General features: G+C 39.7%; 1 protein-coding gene across 7 annotated transcripts in view; it reads left to right on the forward strand.

The window, feature by feature from the left end:
• Window positions 1-15,441, forward strand: part of Reps2 (RALBP1 associated Eps domain containing 2) — a 222,388-nt gene that overhangs the window by 138,016 nt on the left and 68,931 nt on the right. For 4 of the 7 annotated variants that reach the window (XM_033760202.1, XM_033760203.1, XM_033760198.1 and 1 more), the window contains one exon: window positions 2,499-2,635. The exons of the other annotated variants lie outside the window; for them this stretch is intronic. In XM_033760202.1, the coding sequence (XP_033616093.1) occupies window positions 2,499-2,635 (137 nt within the window). The remainder of the gene's footprint in view (window positions 1-2,498; window positions 2,636-15,441) is intronic. 7 annotated transcript variants of the gene reach the window in all.

Below are 15,441 nucleotides of genomic sequence, written 5' to 3' on the forward strand. Positions count from 1 at the left end.
GTTCCTTTTTCTTTAAATGTCACTATTCGAATTACAGTCTCAGAAGTTGTCTAGTTAGCTATGCCTTGCTACACTTTTAGGAAGGCTAAGATGAGGCTTTTGCTTTGAAAATTTCCCCAAACCCTTATTTCTTAGGGTAAGGGAAGTGAAACCCCTCATTCTGATTGATGTATATTTTCCTTTCCCAAATTTCATTTATGGTATATTCTTTTAAATATTTGATTCTCTCAACATAGTGAAAATGGCCATACTACCGAAACTGCTATATACATTCAATGCAATGCCAATTGATCATTTATGGTATATTTTTAAATATTTGATTCTCTCAACATAGTGAAAATGGCCATACTACCGAAACTGCTATATACATTCAATGCAATGCCAATTGAAATTCCAACACTATATTTCACAGAACTAGAAAAAAGAATCCAAAAATTTTTTTGGAACCACAAGAGACCTAGAATAGCAAAAGCCATTATAGGCAACAGTCACATGGCACCAGGTGTAACAATTCCCAATTTGAAACTATACTACAAAGCCACTGTGATAAAATCAGCATGGTACTGGCAAAGAAATAGGCCTGAGGATCAATGGAACAGACTGGAAGACACAAAAACAAATGCAGATGTACTCAGCTACCTCATCTTCGACAAAGGAGCTCACCATCCTCAGTGGAGGAAAGATAGCCTCTTTAATAAATGGTGTTGGAAAAACTGGATATCAACCTGTCACAGATTAAAATTAGACCCTTATCTTTCGCCATGCACTAAATTAAAATCCAAATGGATTAAAGATCTAAATATTAAAACAGAAACATTAAACTTGCTGGAAAGTAAGTTAGGCAGAACTCTGGAAGACATTGGTATAGGAAAAGACTTTATGAACAAATCCTCAGTAGCACGGGAACTAGCAGAAAGAATCAACAACTGGGATCTCATCTTACTAAAAAGCTTCTGTACTTCAAAAGAAACCATTAGCAGAACTAAGAGACAATCTACAATGTGGGAAAAAATTTTTACCAGCTGTACCTCAGACAAAGGACTATTATCAAGGATATATAAAGAACTCAAAACAATCAGTCCCCCCAAATATAAAGACCCGATCCAAAAATGGGCATCCGAAATGAACAGACATTTCTCATACAAAGAAGTGAAAGCAGCAAGAAAATATATGAAAAAATGTTCCACATCACTGGTCATTCGAGAGATGCAGATGAAAACAACACTGAGATTCCACCTCACCCCACAAAGAATGGCTGCTATCAAGAAATCACACAATAACAAATGTTGGCGGGGTTGTGGGGAGAAAGGAACCCTCCTCCATTGTTGGTGGGAGTGCAGACTAGTGCAACCACTATGGAAATCAATATGGAGATACCTCAAAGAGCTTGGACTGGAGGTTCCATTTGACCCAGCCATCCCTCTGTTGGGTATCTTTCCAAGAGAACTAAAAGAATCATATCACAGAGAAGTATGTGCACCCATGTTTATAGCGGCACAGTTTGTAATAGCTAAATCTTGGAAACAACCTATTTGCCCATCCGTTGGAAACTGGATAAAGAAGTTGTGGTTTTTCTATAAAATGGAATATTACTCAGCCATAAAGAGCGAGAGAATAGATTCATTCATAGGAAAATGGATACATATTGAAGATATACTCCTAAGTGAAATAAATAAGTCCCACATGTGTAAATACCGAATAGTTTCCCTGGTGTGAATATTCTGCAACAATGCATAAGATTCTAATAAGATTACTGACATTTAGAAATGGGAGGAAAGGAGCTAAAGATGTAGGGAAGGTGTGATACGTAGGGGAAGAACAAAAAGGGAAAAGAAAAAAATGTGAGAGAATGAAAAGATGAAAATAAAGTGTTTGTAGATGGGGAGGGGAGGAGGGGGTGAAGGGAGGGCAGAGGTAAGGGGAAAAAAATGAGAATCAAGACTTGCCATGTAAAGGTACATGATCCCAACAATAAATGTAACTGTACTGTATCCCTAAATGTACCAATAAACTCAATAAAAAAAAAAAATAAATAAATATTTGATTCTCATGTTCAGTTTACCTGTCCCAATTCCTTATGTTCTTGTCATCACATTTGCAAATAAACATGAGGAAAGTTCTTCAGTCAGTTAATACAGTGATGCCCTTCTGTTAAAACATGGAAGTACCTAAGCTGAAGGGCTTACATGTTCTTATTAACACCTCTAATAGAAGCTGATTTGAAGTTACACCGAGCTTTTGGGAGGGGATAAATTTAGGTGTATGGTATAGTAAAGAGCAAAGAGTTTAAAAAGACCTCAATTTACGGTTGGATTTGGACAGTTGTACATAGTGGCATCCAATGGATAGTAGAATTTGTGACTGCTGTTGGTGGGTCATCAGTCCTTTGCAGTCACTTTGACTTTGTGGGTGTTTTCTATTTCAACCTAACTTCAGGGAGTAAAGCTTTGCTATTTCCCTTTTTCCTTCTCTTCTGACCTTCCCTTATTTTGCTGCAGATCTTACTCTAGCACCTCCATAGAAGAGGCTATGAAAAGGGGTGAGGACCCTCCCACCCCGCCACCACGGCCACAGAAAACCCATTCCAGAGCCTCCTCCTTGGATCTGAATAAAGTCTTCCAGCCCAGTGTGCCAGGTGAAGTTCTCCTTTGCCCCCTAAACCTTTTCCTTTCCTGTTGGAGCCAGCAGATATATCTGTCAAAGATGTATCTTTGTGAGTCTGGGGAAGAAGCAGACTTGGTGGTTTCTCATCGCAAGGTCTTCATGTTGCTGTGGTATTCTTGTTCAGGAAAACAGTCCTAGGTAGATATATAGCACATGGGTTTGGAACCTTGCTTAGGCTTGCTGTAGATCAAGAATTATGAAATTCTCTACCAAGAGGGCACAAATAATTCAAACCCAGGCAGCCCACTGTGTACTTGGTTTGAGTCTTGCTGTCTGCATCATGGTAATTTGTAAACAAGATCACTATCTGTCATTTCCTCAGACACTTGTGTGGGTCTTCTCTGCAAGATCTTGGTGATCAGCGCTGGGCTAGAGCCTTCTCCTGCAGTTTTTCCTTATGTAGAAGATCCTGTGTGCCATAGGATTTAATGCAGAGGGGCCTTTAAGTCTGACTGGTGGTTGGGTGGTTGGTATAGAAGTCTAGAGAAAGGGAATCTTCAGGTGGGCTGCTCTGGGGATTCTGGAATGGGACTTCCTCAGAAGCTGTACAGCAGGCTGGAGGGAGAGGAAGCCAGAGGTGCTTGTCTGCTTGCTGGCTTCCTGGGAAGTGGCATGTGTTCTCTTTGGGAAGCTAAGGAACAGAAGGTGAGAGACAAGCTATTGCTTCAGTGCAGGTGATAGGATACAGTGCCATTCAGGGTGCTATTTTCGGAGCAACACGGGCTTTTCCACTGACTCGTATAGGCAAGCTATAAATACAGTGGTTTTTTGAAACATTTAAAAAATCTATGTGTATTTTAAAGCAAGCCAGCCTCAGATGCTAGTGATTTGCAGATTATTATCTTTTCTACTAAAGCGAAAAGACTTTCCTTGGCTTACACATTAGCATGACCTCTGTGTCTGGGCAGAGCTCAGCATATTTTATTTGTTCTAATAAAGTACTCTCCTTGTAGTAAAGTCATAGATTGTTTTTTAATTTATTAGAATCTGAAACTCTCTATGAGATTTGATTCTCTGCACTGAGTTCATCAGATGAAAATTTCTCTTGAATCCCCCCCAATACTTTGATCCAAATTCTGGCATAATTTCTTAGTAACTTGTATTTAGGGTGCAAGTACCCACGGGTGATAATGCTGTAAAACTTTTACATTGCTGGCAGATCATGACCTAGCTGATATTTATATGGATGGAGAGAGATTGAAACAATCTGGGCAACTATCTCAGTACCTTTCCCTCGCAAAAAGGGAAGCTGGAAATGCATACACATCTTTCAGGCTGTGTGTGACCCCACGAGGAGATGCCAGCTGTGTTTGAGAATTGACGAGCCGTGGCTTTTACAACATTGCATCATAGGTTGGAAGAGACAAAACAGGATTGGTGCCCAGCTCATCTGCATTTTAGCTGTTTAATTTTCAGCAAGTTGCTTAATCTTCCTGTACTTCAGATTCGTGCTCTAAAATAGGGCCAATACTCTACGTAGTGGTATGGTTTTGGTGAGGTTATAAACATAATACAAATATCACCCAGTTTGGCCCATAGACCTCAGTATGCATCCAAGGCCCATATTCCTGTGAGCTGCAAATACCAAGGATTTAGCGCACCTGGGGCAACCCTTGGCCAATGAGGCTAAAACCCACTACTCCCCACGGACAATTTTGTAATTCTTTCTAGATAGTTATTCAGAAAGCTTGCAATACAACCCCAGTTGCTTGCTATAGTACCCCAATCATTAGCACAACTTTTCTTATTTTTTCCCCTCCTGCCTCGATTCACTTTCCCCACACCCAACTAAAATACCTCCTCTTGAGTCCTTGTCTCAGGGACTGTGTTAGGGAGAATCTGAATTAAGAGAGTTTTCTTTGACCTCTCCAATGATCATAAGACTTTACAATGCAAAAGCATTTTAGTGTGATGAGTGGCTCCATGACGACCCTCTGTATGTCTAGATAAACCAAGATGTGGGCAAAGAATAGTGGGGCAGATGGCATCTGTATTCATGGCCTAATTCTATTGTGTTTTCAGAACAGGTTGACACAATAAACTTCTGTTGAGTAGTTCACACGTGTCACATGAAAAATAGAATGTTTCTGCAGTGTGAAAAGCAGGTGTATCATTCCATTTACTTAACTTATTTTCATTTAGTTAATTCTCACAAAGTACAAGAGTCCGTTTAGATTATGGAGAATGTTAGTGTATTAAGCACTGCTGGAAATTATTAAAATTGTGACTAATGACAAACATGAACAATAAAGTCCAAACCTACCAGAAAAGTCTACATATGAGAACCATGGTACACACTTAGCAATCTGTTTGTTGCCCTTGCCTTTATGTATCACTTTAGGTAAACAGGTTCATACTCTGCTTGCTGTTCTGTATCCTGATCTTTCTGGTTAACCATCTTTCTGCTTCCTAGTAGAGAATGGAATCATTCCTTTTGATGCCTGTATACTAGGGGTATCCTGTAATTGACAGGTAGTGATGGCAGTCTCTCTCCCTCTTCCCTGTCTCCTTCTGTCCTCCATGCTTTTCTCTGGATCTGTATTTATTTATTTATTTATTTCCAGTACCAGGAATCAAACTCAGAACCTTGCACTTGTGATGCAGGTGTGGTGCCACTGAGCCACATCCCTGGCCCCTTCCTGCTTTCTTCTGAAGCTCTCCCATGACCCCCAGACCATCCCACTTAATTCTTTTTGCTCCTTTATTACTCTTGCAGGCATCTCTCTCTCCCCGTGTCTTCCTCAAGCCTTCCTTTTCTCCTTTCTGCTCCCCACTCTTTTCTTCTTTCTTCTCTGCTTCTCTTTTGTCCCCCCTTCCTGAAGTAGGCATGAACCTACCCCTTTGCCAAGGCTCCTCCACAACTCAACTGTGCTCTTAAGGTATAAACAAGGCAGAGGTTATCAGTGACTTCATATCCATATCTTTTTTTCCTCATGTAATTATTTTCTTGCAGGATATCCTGCTTGTTGGAATTATGGGGGCAAAGGCTACAGATGTTGAATGTATAAATATATGTCACCAAACTGCCCTAGAAAGCCAATCTAATCACCCCATTGCTAACATTGCCTGAAAGTGTTTTCTTACAATCTTGCCATCACTGATTAATGTTCACTTAAATATTTTTATCAGTGCATATTAATTTTATACAATTCTGGGTTTTATTGTGGAATGTTCTTCGTCTTTTTAAATGTTACCCGTATAGTAAGCAAAATTTGCATTTCTCTAACTCCTAGTGAGGCTAAGCATATTTTCATATCATTACTGGTCATTATTATGTCTTCTTTTGTGAATTTCCTGCTCGCAAGGCTTAGTGAGTTCTGTGCTGCACCTCTCTTTGCCTAAGCACAGGCACTACTTGTCTTCCTTTATTCCAGTCACTTGGGAATGTGAAGGTGGCCATGAGAAAGCTAACCTAGTCTGCTGTTCTGCTATAGGATTCAAGTAGGATTTAAGTGGATGGCATTAATGTATTAACATTTATGAAAAGAGGTAATATGATATGGGGAAAATAAAGGGCTAATTTAAAATGTAAATCTATAAAAATAAACAAGACCAACTTTGGAAATATAGAACAATTGGCTTCAACTCTGATACCTGTAAAGAGAGAGTGTAGATGTGAGATTTACTGGAGCCTGGATAATCCCAGGGCCTTAGAAATGGGCATCAAATCTAGCATGTGGGCTTTTATCAGGAGATGTTGCTAGAATCTGATCACTGTGTGTAATAGGGAGACTACCATTTGGAATAGGTGGTTCAAGTCTTGGAGCCCTTTCATCACACTTGCACACAGTTGCTGTGTTTGAGAGAGGACAAAAATGTGCAAGGAGGTCTTAAGTCAGGGATGCTGCAAATCTCCAAAATCAGGAGTCAAAGCTAGGACTTGCTTGCAGTGGTGTTTACATTTTATACCTCTGTACCAGTGGAGGCGAACCTGTGGCATGTGTGCTGCAGTGGGCACACAGAGCCCTCTCTGTATGCACATGAGCCAAGTCACCTCAGCAGTTGAGCATTCAGGTTGAGCTGTAGTGTTGTCCCTTTGTGATCAATAAGTGGGTTTTGGGGTGCAGTTTGGGTACTCAGTCTCTAAAAGGTTCCCCATCACTGCTTTATACTGTTAGCCAAGGAATGTTTTTTATTACTGAAATTTCTGTAAGAAAAACTACACTGTGAAGCCCTAACCTCTCCTTTTCCTCATTAAAATTATTGTTTTCATTAGATGATTCTTTTTAAATAAAAAGAGTTTCTTCTCTTCAACTGGGTAGAAATTTCCTGAGCTATGTCCTCAGCCCTTTTTCATTTTTCTATTTTGAGACAAGGTCTTGCTAAATTGCCCAGGCTCAGCTTGAATTTGTGATCCTTCTGCCTCAGCTTCCCTGAGTGTTGGGATCACAGGTGTACTCCATCATACCTCACCCTCCTTCTGCTTTTGACCCTGACCTACCTCTTCAAAAGCCATGTCTAGGGTTTATAGCCCAAGGTTTCCATGGTGATGGTGAAAACCTTAACTGTCTTTGCCACAATAGCCTTGTTTTTGTTACTGAGCCTGCTAGCAGAAGGGACAGAGATTGTGAGAAAGACACATAGACATGCCTTTAAAGCTTCAGATCATGAACTCTCATCACTTCTACCACTTCCACTCCAGTCTAATGGAGGAAACCTAGTCCTATGGATATATCTAGCTGCTGGGCAAGGCCTCTGTTTCCCAGGGGCACCTTCTTACTTTAAGAGAGAAGAGTGGATACCGATAGATTGCCTTTTCCATCTCTCCCCATATGGCCAAATATATTGAGAGTCACATGTTAAAGCCATTATTATGGTGAACAAAACATGTCCATAAGCAGTGTCTGTCTATGGTAACTAATTTCCAATGTCTGCTTTCAATATATACCACTAATAAAAATTCATTCCATGGTTAAGAAATTATGGTAATCCATACCATGGACTCTTAGGAAGCTGTTAAAAACCAATGCATGTGTATCACATGGAAGGCTGTCTGAGATAAACTATATGACAGAGGTGTAGTGCAGAATATGTATGTTTGCAAATGTGTAGACCATTTCAGGAAGGGTACTTTAAAAAAAAACTGGTAATTATGGTTGCCCCTGGGGAGAGGAACAGTGTGACTGGGGACAGGGCTGTGATACAGACTTTTCATTGTATACTCATTTGTATCTTTTAAATTTTGCCTTGTGTACAGATACCACCTGTGATAGTTAAGCTTAATTGTCAGTGTGATTGGCTTGGGAGCCACCTAGGGGAGTAGCAACAGATGCTTCTGGATGTGTCTCGGTGGGCCCTGCAGGGATGTGGTCCCCACCCCTTCTTTGACATCTTCCTTCTGCTGTGTTTCCCAGCCACTGTGAGCTGAGCAGCTTTGTTTCACCAGGTCCTTCTACCATGATGTTTCTGCCTTGGGTACAGCTGACCATCAACTGAGTCCTCTGAAACTGTGAGCCAATTAAGCCTCTCTCCCTTTAAGTAGTGGATGTCAGGTATTTTGTCCAGCAATGGGCAAGGTGACTAATACAGAATGTATTACAGGAAGTTTCCTTTTCACTCTTTAGCTGCAGTGATGCTGGTATGTAAGAATCCCTGAGATCTTTGTCCTGCCTAAATTGACCTGTTTCACACTTGTCTACCATTCTGTATCCAGGGTATCATGATGACCATCTGCTACCACCTCCTGGAAGGCAACTGAAATGACAGAAGTATTCCAGAGCATTCTTTCAAGCTCAGATACGATCTTTGGATTACTTTTCATTGTCCCTCCATCCGTGAGGAATAGTTTTGCAGGACTTCCCAAAGCCTCTATTGTTTGATGAACAGTTGGGCAAAATGTCACGTCATGGGAAGGGCTCTGGCTTAACTCAGAAAGTGGATGTGTTTAGTGAGAGTGAACTGACAGGAGTCTGTTCTGGCTTTTCTACAGATGAGTATTTCTCTCTATAACTTGAGAAATGGGTAACCCTTCGGGAATAAGACATGTTCTCAGGGCCAGACTTATTTTTCAAGATCTTCAAAGGATGGATAGCTCTGCTTCACAGATTTCCTTTCGTGCCATTCTTGTGAGAGCTACTTGGTCTTTTTAAAATTCCATTCTGCTCCACATCCAAACTTTTGGGTCCACAGGCATGGTCAATCAAGATTTCAATTTGGCAGTCTTGTCAGCCCTGTTTTTGTAAGTGAAAGTTTTGTTGAGATATAACCTACATACTATAAAATCTAACCTTTAAAAAGTATACAATTTGGTGACTTTTTGTATATCCATTGTGTTTTATCATCAAACCCATCTGATTTCAGAACGTTTTCATCACTCCCGAAAGAAATCATGTATCCATAGCAGACATTCCTCATTCCATCACCTCTTCCCTTACCCCTGCCCCGAACGTACTTTCTGTTTCTATGGGTATGCCTGTTCAAGACATTTCATATTAATGGAATCATATAATTAACGGAATTTTCCACTTAATGCTTTCAAGTTCATCCATACTGTACATGAATCAGTACTTTATTTCTTTTGCAGCTGAATAATCTCCCATTTTATAGATATGCCACATTTTGTTTCACCATTTATCCGTTTATTGACAACTGAGTTGTATCTGCTTTTTACAATTGTGAATAATTCTGTTATGAATTTCTCAGGCAAACATATAAAATATTTCCATGAAGTCATGTTCTTTCTCTTGGGTATATACATAGGACTGAAATTTCTGGTTCAATGGTAACTCTATGTTGAACATTTTAAGGATCTACCAAACTATCTTTCAAAGTAGCTGCATCATCTCACTAGTGATGTATAAAAATTTCAGTTTCCTCACATCCGTGAAATACTTGTTATTGTCTTTTCTTATTTTAGCCATCCCAGTGAGTATAAAGTGATATTGTTATTGTGGCCTTTATTTACATTTCTAATGACCACTGGTGTTATGCATCTTTATATGTGTTTATTGGCCATGTTTATGTCATCTTTAGACAAATGTCTGTTGGGAATCCTTGCCCATTTTTATTTATTTTTTATTTTTTTTTTACTGGGGATTGAACTTGGGTCCTTGTGCTTGCGAGGCAGGCAGCGGCACCACTCAGCTAAATCCCTGGCCTTGCCCATTTTTAATATGTTCTTTTTATTATTGATTTGTAAGTCTACATATTCTAGATACAAGTTCCTTTTTAGATATTTAATTTTTAAATATTTCCTCTTATTCTATGGGTTGTTTTTCCACCTTTTTGATGCTATCCTTTAAATTATAAAACATTTAAAATCTGTTGAGGTACAATTTACCTACTTTGTTGTTGCTTGTGCTTTTGGTGTCATATCTAAGGAACAATTGCTTGACTCAGGGCCACAAATATTTACTACCTTTTTCTTCTAAAAGTTTTATAGTTTTAGATCATATATTTAGTCCAGAGACTTTGTCTGAGACTGAGATTAAGGGCAATGGACTAATAAATCTTGCAGAAGAAATTTCAGGGCAGTCTAATGTTGAGGCAGTGGCATGGCTACAGTTGGGGGCTTTTAGTCAGATTTATGTTGTGAAACAAGAGCAAAGAGCCCAGCAGAATGATTTAAAACATTTTGAGTTTGGCCAGAAAGGAAGCTCCAGGAAAGCTGTGAATTGGAAAGGTAGAGCAGAAGAGATTTTGGTCACTGAGAAGGAACAGAATAGAAAAGATGGCCGGAGGGCATCACAAGAAGTAGCTGAACTACACTCTTTGCAGCCTCTAAATTGCAAAAGTGAAAGACTTTGCTTTGAGAAGAGTTGAGAGCCCCATGTTCCAGAATGGTGGTGGCCTAGGGAAGTTATTCCTCAGGATTTGGTTCATAGGCACTGGATCCCTACAGCCAAGAGAGAAGGAAGCCAGGCTACTGCTCCAGCTGACAGTAGACCTTGGTGTTACCTATGTAGTGCTGGTTTTAGGCACACACAGAATGCAAGAGTTCTAGGGGCAGGAAAGTTTCCACCGAGATTTCAGAAGAAGGCCTGGGAGACCAGGCAGTGGCCCCTGAGAAGGCAGTGTGTGAAGCTGTGTGTGTGATGCTAAAGTTGCAGTGGAAACCCCAGAAGTTTGGAGAAGCCAGGAATGTGGATCTTCTGAGGAAAACTGCAAGGAGGGAGAGCAGAGCTGGCCCAAGAGAGAAGCCTTGGGCGCTACCACCACCAGAAGTGCTGTGGGGGCAGAGCCACACAAGCCCTTTGGAGTTTACGTCTGATTTTTTTTTTTTTTTTTTTGTTTTTTTTTTTTTTTTTTTTTTTGGTACTGGGGATTGAACTGAGGTCCTTGTGCTTGTGAGGCAGGTGGGGCAGAAACACTGAGCTAAATCCTTGGCCCCGATTTCTTTTTTCTGTTTTGGTACCAGGGATCAAACTGGGGACATTGCAAGAATTAATGTTTGCCCTACTGGATTTTGGATTTGCTTTGGTTCCATTCCTTTCTTTTCCCCTTTGTGTATCTTTTTGGAATGGAAATGTCTGTCGTGCCATTTAAGGTTGGAAGTGTTTGACTTCCTTTTCATTTGTACAGGGGCTTGCAGCTAAGAATTTGCCTTAAATCTCAGAGGAGACTTTGGACTTGAACTTTTCAGCAATGCTGAAGCTGGTAGTACTTTGGCAACTATTGGAGATGGGCATAAAGGGGTGTATGTGAGTCTTTGGGAGAGGCCAGTGCCAGTGGCAGAATGTTAAGGCTTGTGTCAAAATGTCCCCCCAAAGCCTCATGCGGTCATAGGTGGACTTTTTCAGAGGTGGCTGAATCTAGAGTATGTGATTGATTCATGGTACAACGCTAGGATTAAGAGCACTAGAATTAAAGGCGAGTGGTTGTTAAATCATCAATCCACTGATTGGTTTGTCACTGCCCTAATCCCCATAGCCTGGATACAGTATAAGGGATAGAAAGAGGCTTGCCTTGTCCCTTGTTGTTTTTGCTGTCTTCTGCTTTCCATGAATTGGTTCTCTGTGTTGCCCCTCTGCCATGCCACCCTTCCTTGGAGCCAGCCGATTATGGACTGAAACCTCTGCAAACTGTGAGCTAAATAAACGTTTCTTGCTTTAACTTTGGGTGTCAGGTATTTCGTCTCAGCAACGAGAGAAAAGTAACTAAGACAATGCTGTTAAGTCTATTTGAAGTTTGGTTCAACTCTAATTTTTTTTTTTGTTAATTTTTTGTCTGGTTGATCAGTCTATTTGTGACAGTGGGGTATTGAGGCCCTCCATTACAATGGTATTGGTGTTTATCTGATTTCTCATGTCTATTAGTGTTTGTTTTATGAAGTTGGATGCACCAGTATTTGGTGCATATGTGTTTATAATTGTTAGATCTTGCTGTTGAATTGTTCCTTTAACGAATATATAGTGACCTTCTCTGTCTCTCCTGATCAATCTTGGTGTGAAATCGACTTTGTTTGCAATTAGGATAGCTATGCCCACTTTGTTTTCAGGTTCCCATTGCATGGAATATTGTTTTCCATCCTTTGCTTTTTGTTTTGTTTTGTTTTTTGGTGCCAGGGATTGAACTTGGGCCCTTGTGCTTACGAGGCAGGTGGCAAAACCACCGAGCTAAATCCCTGGCCATCCTTTGCTTTTTAATCTGTCAGTTTCTTTTCTAATTAAATGTGTTTCTTGTGTGCTGCATATCATTGGGTTTTGTTTCTTGATCCTTTCTGCCAATCTGTATCTTTTGATTGGAGAATTGAGAACATTCCCATTGAGAGTTATTACTGAGAGGTATTGATTTAATTATTGTCATTTCATTGTTTTGCTTTTGCTGATTTCTTCATTTTTTATCCTTTTGTTTAGCCATTCATTTTGCTAGGTGTATTTATTCTTTTTGATTTATTAACATTTTTACTTCATTGTGCCTTTCTAGAATATCCTTGTGAATTTTTTATAATCCTGGTTTGGTGGTTATGAATTTCTTGAGGTGCTCCTTGTCATGGAAATACCTTATTTCTCCATCAACTTTGAAGGAAAGTTTTACAGGATACATAATTGAGGGTTGGAAGTTATCTTTTAGGGCTTAAATATATTTTCTTCTTTTTTTTTTGGTGCCAGGAATTGAACTCAGGGACTCACACTTGCCAGGCAGGTGCTGTACTGCTGCGCTATATTCCTGGCCCTATAAACACTTTACTCTTAAATTGTCCTGGCCTTTAACATTGTATAGAGAAGTCTGGTATAATTATAATGGGTTTATGTTTGTATGTAATTCATTGCCTTTGTCTACTAGCTTTTCAGATTCTCTCTGATGGACTTCTGAAAGTTTGAGTACAATGTGGTACAATGAGATTCTCTTTTGGTCATGGCTATTTGGTGTTCTATTTATATGCTTATTTCTTTATATTTGGGAAATTTTCTGCCATTATTTCTTTGAACATTTTTTAATGCCATTGATGTTGTCTTCTGATTTTTCACTTATTCCAGTTTATCTTAGATTGATCTTCTTTGTGTTGTCTAGAAGCTGTTGATTCTTTTTTTTTTTTTTTTTTTTTTGCCAGGGATCGAACTCAGGCCCTTGTGCTTGTGAAGCAAGTGGCGGAACCATTGAGAGCCATATCCCCGGCCCTAGCAGCTATTGATTCCATGTTTCATGGTCTCTTGTTTCTTTTAATTCTCTTGTTACCTTTCAGCAGTTGGTCTATGAAGGCATTATTGTCTTTTAGTTATGAAATTCTGTCCTCACATTGGCTGCGTCTGCTGCCCATACTTTCAATAGAAGTTTTGATCTGCTGGATTTCTGACTTGAACCTTTTCATGAACTGTAATTCTTTGCTAAACTGGTTATTCATGTTTTGTATCATTTTTATAGCTCATCTTGCTTTTTATTAGTGTTTTCTAAAAGATCTTAGATCATTTTGGTCACTACCTCCATTATATGTTTAGTTATATCTTGATACCACTGGGTACCTCTTTGATCTGTTTTGTAACCTTCTCTGTTATTCTTTTGAGTAATTCAGGTGTGTGACTTACGCTATTCTTTTGTTCAGTGTCCCCTGCATCAGCTTTGAATGATTTGGGAGTTTGAGGAGGCATTTGCTTTTGCCTTATCTTCTCACGCTTTTATTCTTTTGTTTTATGCTCAGGTTTGTTGACACTTACAGTGGAAAGACCTTGTTGCTAGATAGAGATTTCTTTAGTTGATTTTCAATGATGTAATTTGGGCATGGCTAACTGTAGTCCTTTGCCTCAGTCCTAGAATCAAACCACCTTTGTTAGTTTGGGAGGGGAGGATGCAATGTAATTAGTCCAATAACTGAGTTCTCTGCGAGGGTAATATGAGTATTGGCTTACAGAGAAATATTTACAATTATACAACTCTGGTAGTATCAAGTTAATCAGCTACAGTATTATTGTCTATGAAAAATTGCATATTAACATACCATAAGAATGAATTATGTATTACCCTTATCCCTAGAGAAGAAAGCCACAATTATGGTATAAACATTAAGACAATCCAGGTCTTCACTTAGAGTTAATATGTGTCAAATGCAATCGTGATATCTCTCCTAATGGTAGAAAATAATTTAACAGTAGTTTTACAAAGTTAACTATCAAAAGATTAACAAAGCTTTGTGGTTGTATTGTTTGGGAACAGGGGAATGCCACAGAAAAACTTCGAAACTTAATACTCTTATGTTATTTGAATGAGAAGAGAGAATTGTTACAAAGGATCCTATTGGGGAATAGAAACACATTAATAGAATTAGGTAAAGGTAAGAGAAAAAACTTGCAAGAAATAGAAGATAGAAGAAGAAAAAAGGAAAGAAATTATATAGGGAGTAAAAATAAGAGAAAAATTAAAGGGAGAAAAATAAAAGGGAGACGAGGAAAAAATAAAAAAATAAGTAAGGAGAACAGGTAAGAAGCAAGGAAGAAGGACAATGGAAAATTCCTCAAACCCTAATAAAGTGGTAAAGGAAAAAAGAGGAAAAGAAAGTAGAAAACAATAAAAGAAAACAAAAAACTAAAAACAGTGCACACATTCACAAAACCCAAAATATTCCAACTGAATCATACAAAAAAAAAAATCAAAACCCAAACCAAAAACAAACCAAAATAAAAAATTTCCATGGTTTTGAATATGTGATTTTCTTCCAGAATCTACAGTTTTGGTACAGTGTTTAAGTCAAGATGTATCCCTGCTAATGATGGTAGATAAGGAAGGCAGACTCCAGATCCAGGCAGTAAGATTAGGGCAAGAGTGCCAGTACCCTGACTTTCAAATCCAGAGCAGTTCAATCTGAGCCTGGCCTCTGGGTATGGGGGCAAGGCCTTTGTCCTTTAGCTTAAGCCACTCAAGAGGTCCCTTTCAAACCTGACTGCTGCTCCCTGACCATGGCTGTCTCTTGTAGCTGTCTCTCACCCAGTCACTGTGGGAACATAACACTGGGAGCCCTGAAGTGAAGCTGTCCAGGGGCTGCTCTGGTGGCTGGATTCAAACAATCAACCCTTCCTCAGAATGAGATCCAGCCAAGCACTCTTTCTAGACAATATGGTGGGCACTCGAACGGAAGTCACTCACCAGCTATTGCCTGTCAAAGGAATCACATGGGAGCAGAATCCTCCCTTCTTGCAGCTCACAGCACCTGCTGGTCTCTTCTACTTCTGTGTTTCTCCCTGAAGTCCTCTGGAGTCCCCAGCTTTCACTTTGTCTGTGTAGATTCAATTTATCTTTCCTGCAAGGCATGAGCCTGGAGGGATCTCTCTCTCTCTGTCTCTGTCTCTCTGTCTCTCGCCCCCTCTCTCTCTCTCCTTCTCCCTCCTCCCTCCTCCCTCCCTCTCC

This window comes from Fukomys damarensis, unplaced genomic scaffold (genome assembly GCF_012274545.1).
Source record: "Fukomys damarensis isolate Sample0158 unplaced genomic scaffold, DMR_v1.0_HiC HiC_scaffold_39, whole genome shotgun sequence".
Lineage (NCBI taxonomy): Eukaryota > Metazoa > Chordata > Mammalia > Rodentia > Bathyergidae > Fukomys > Fukomys damarensis.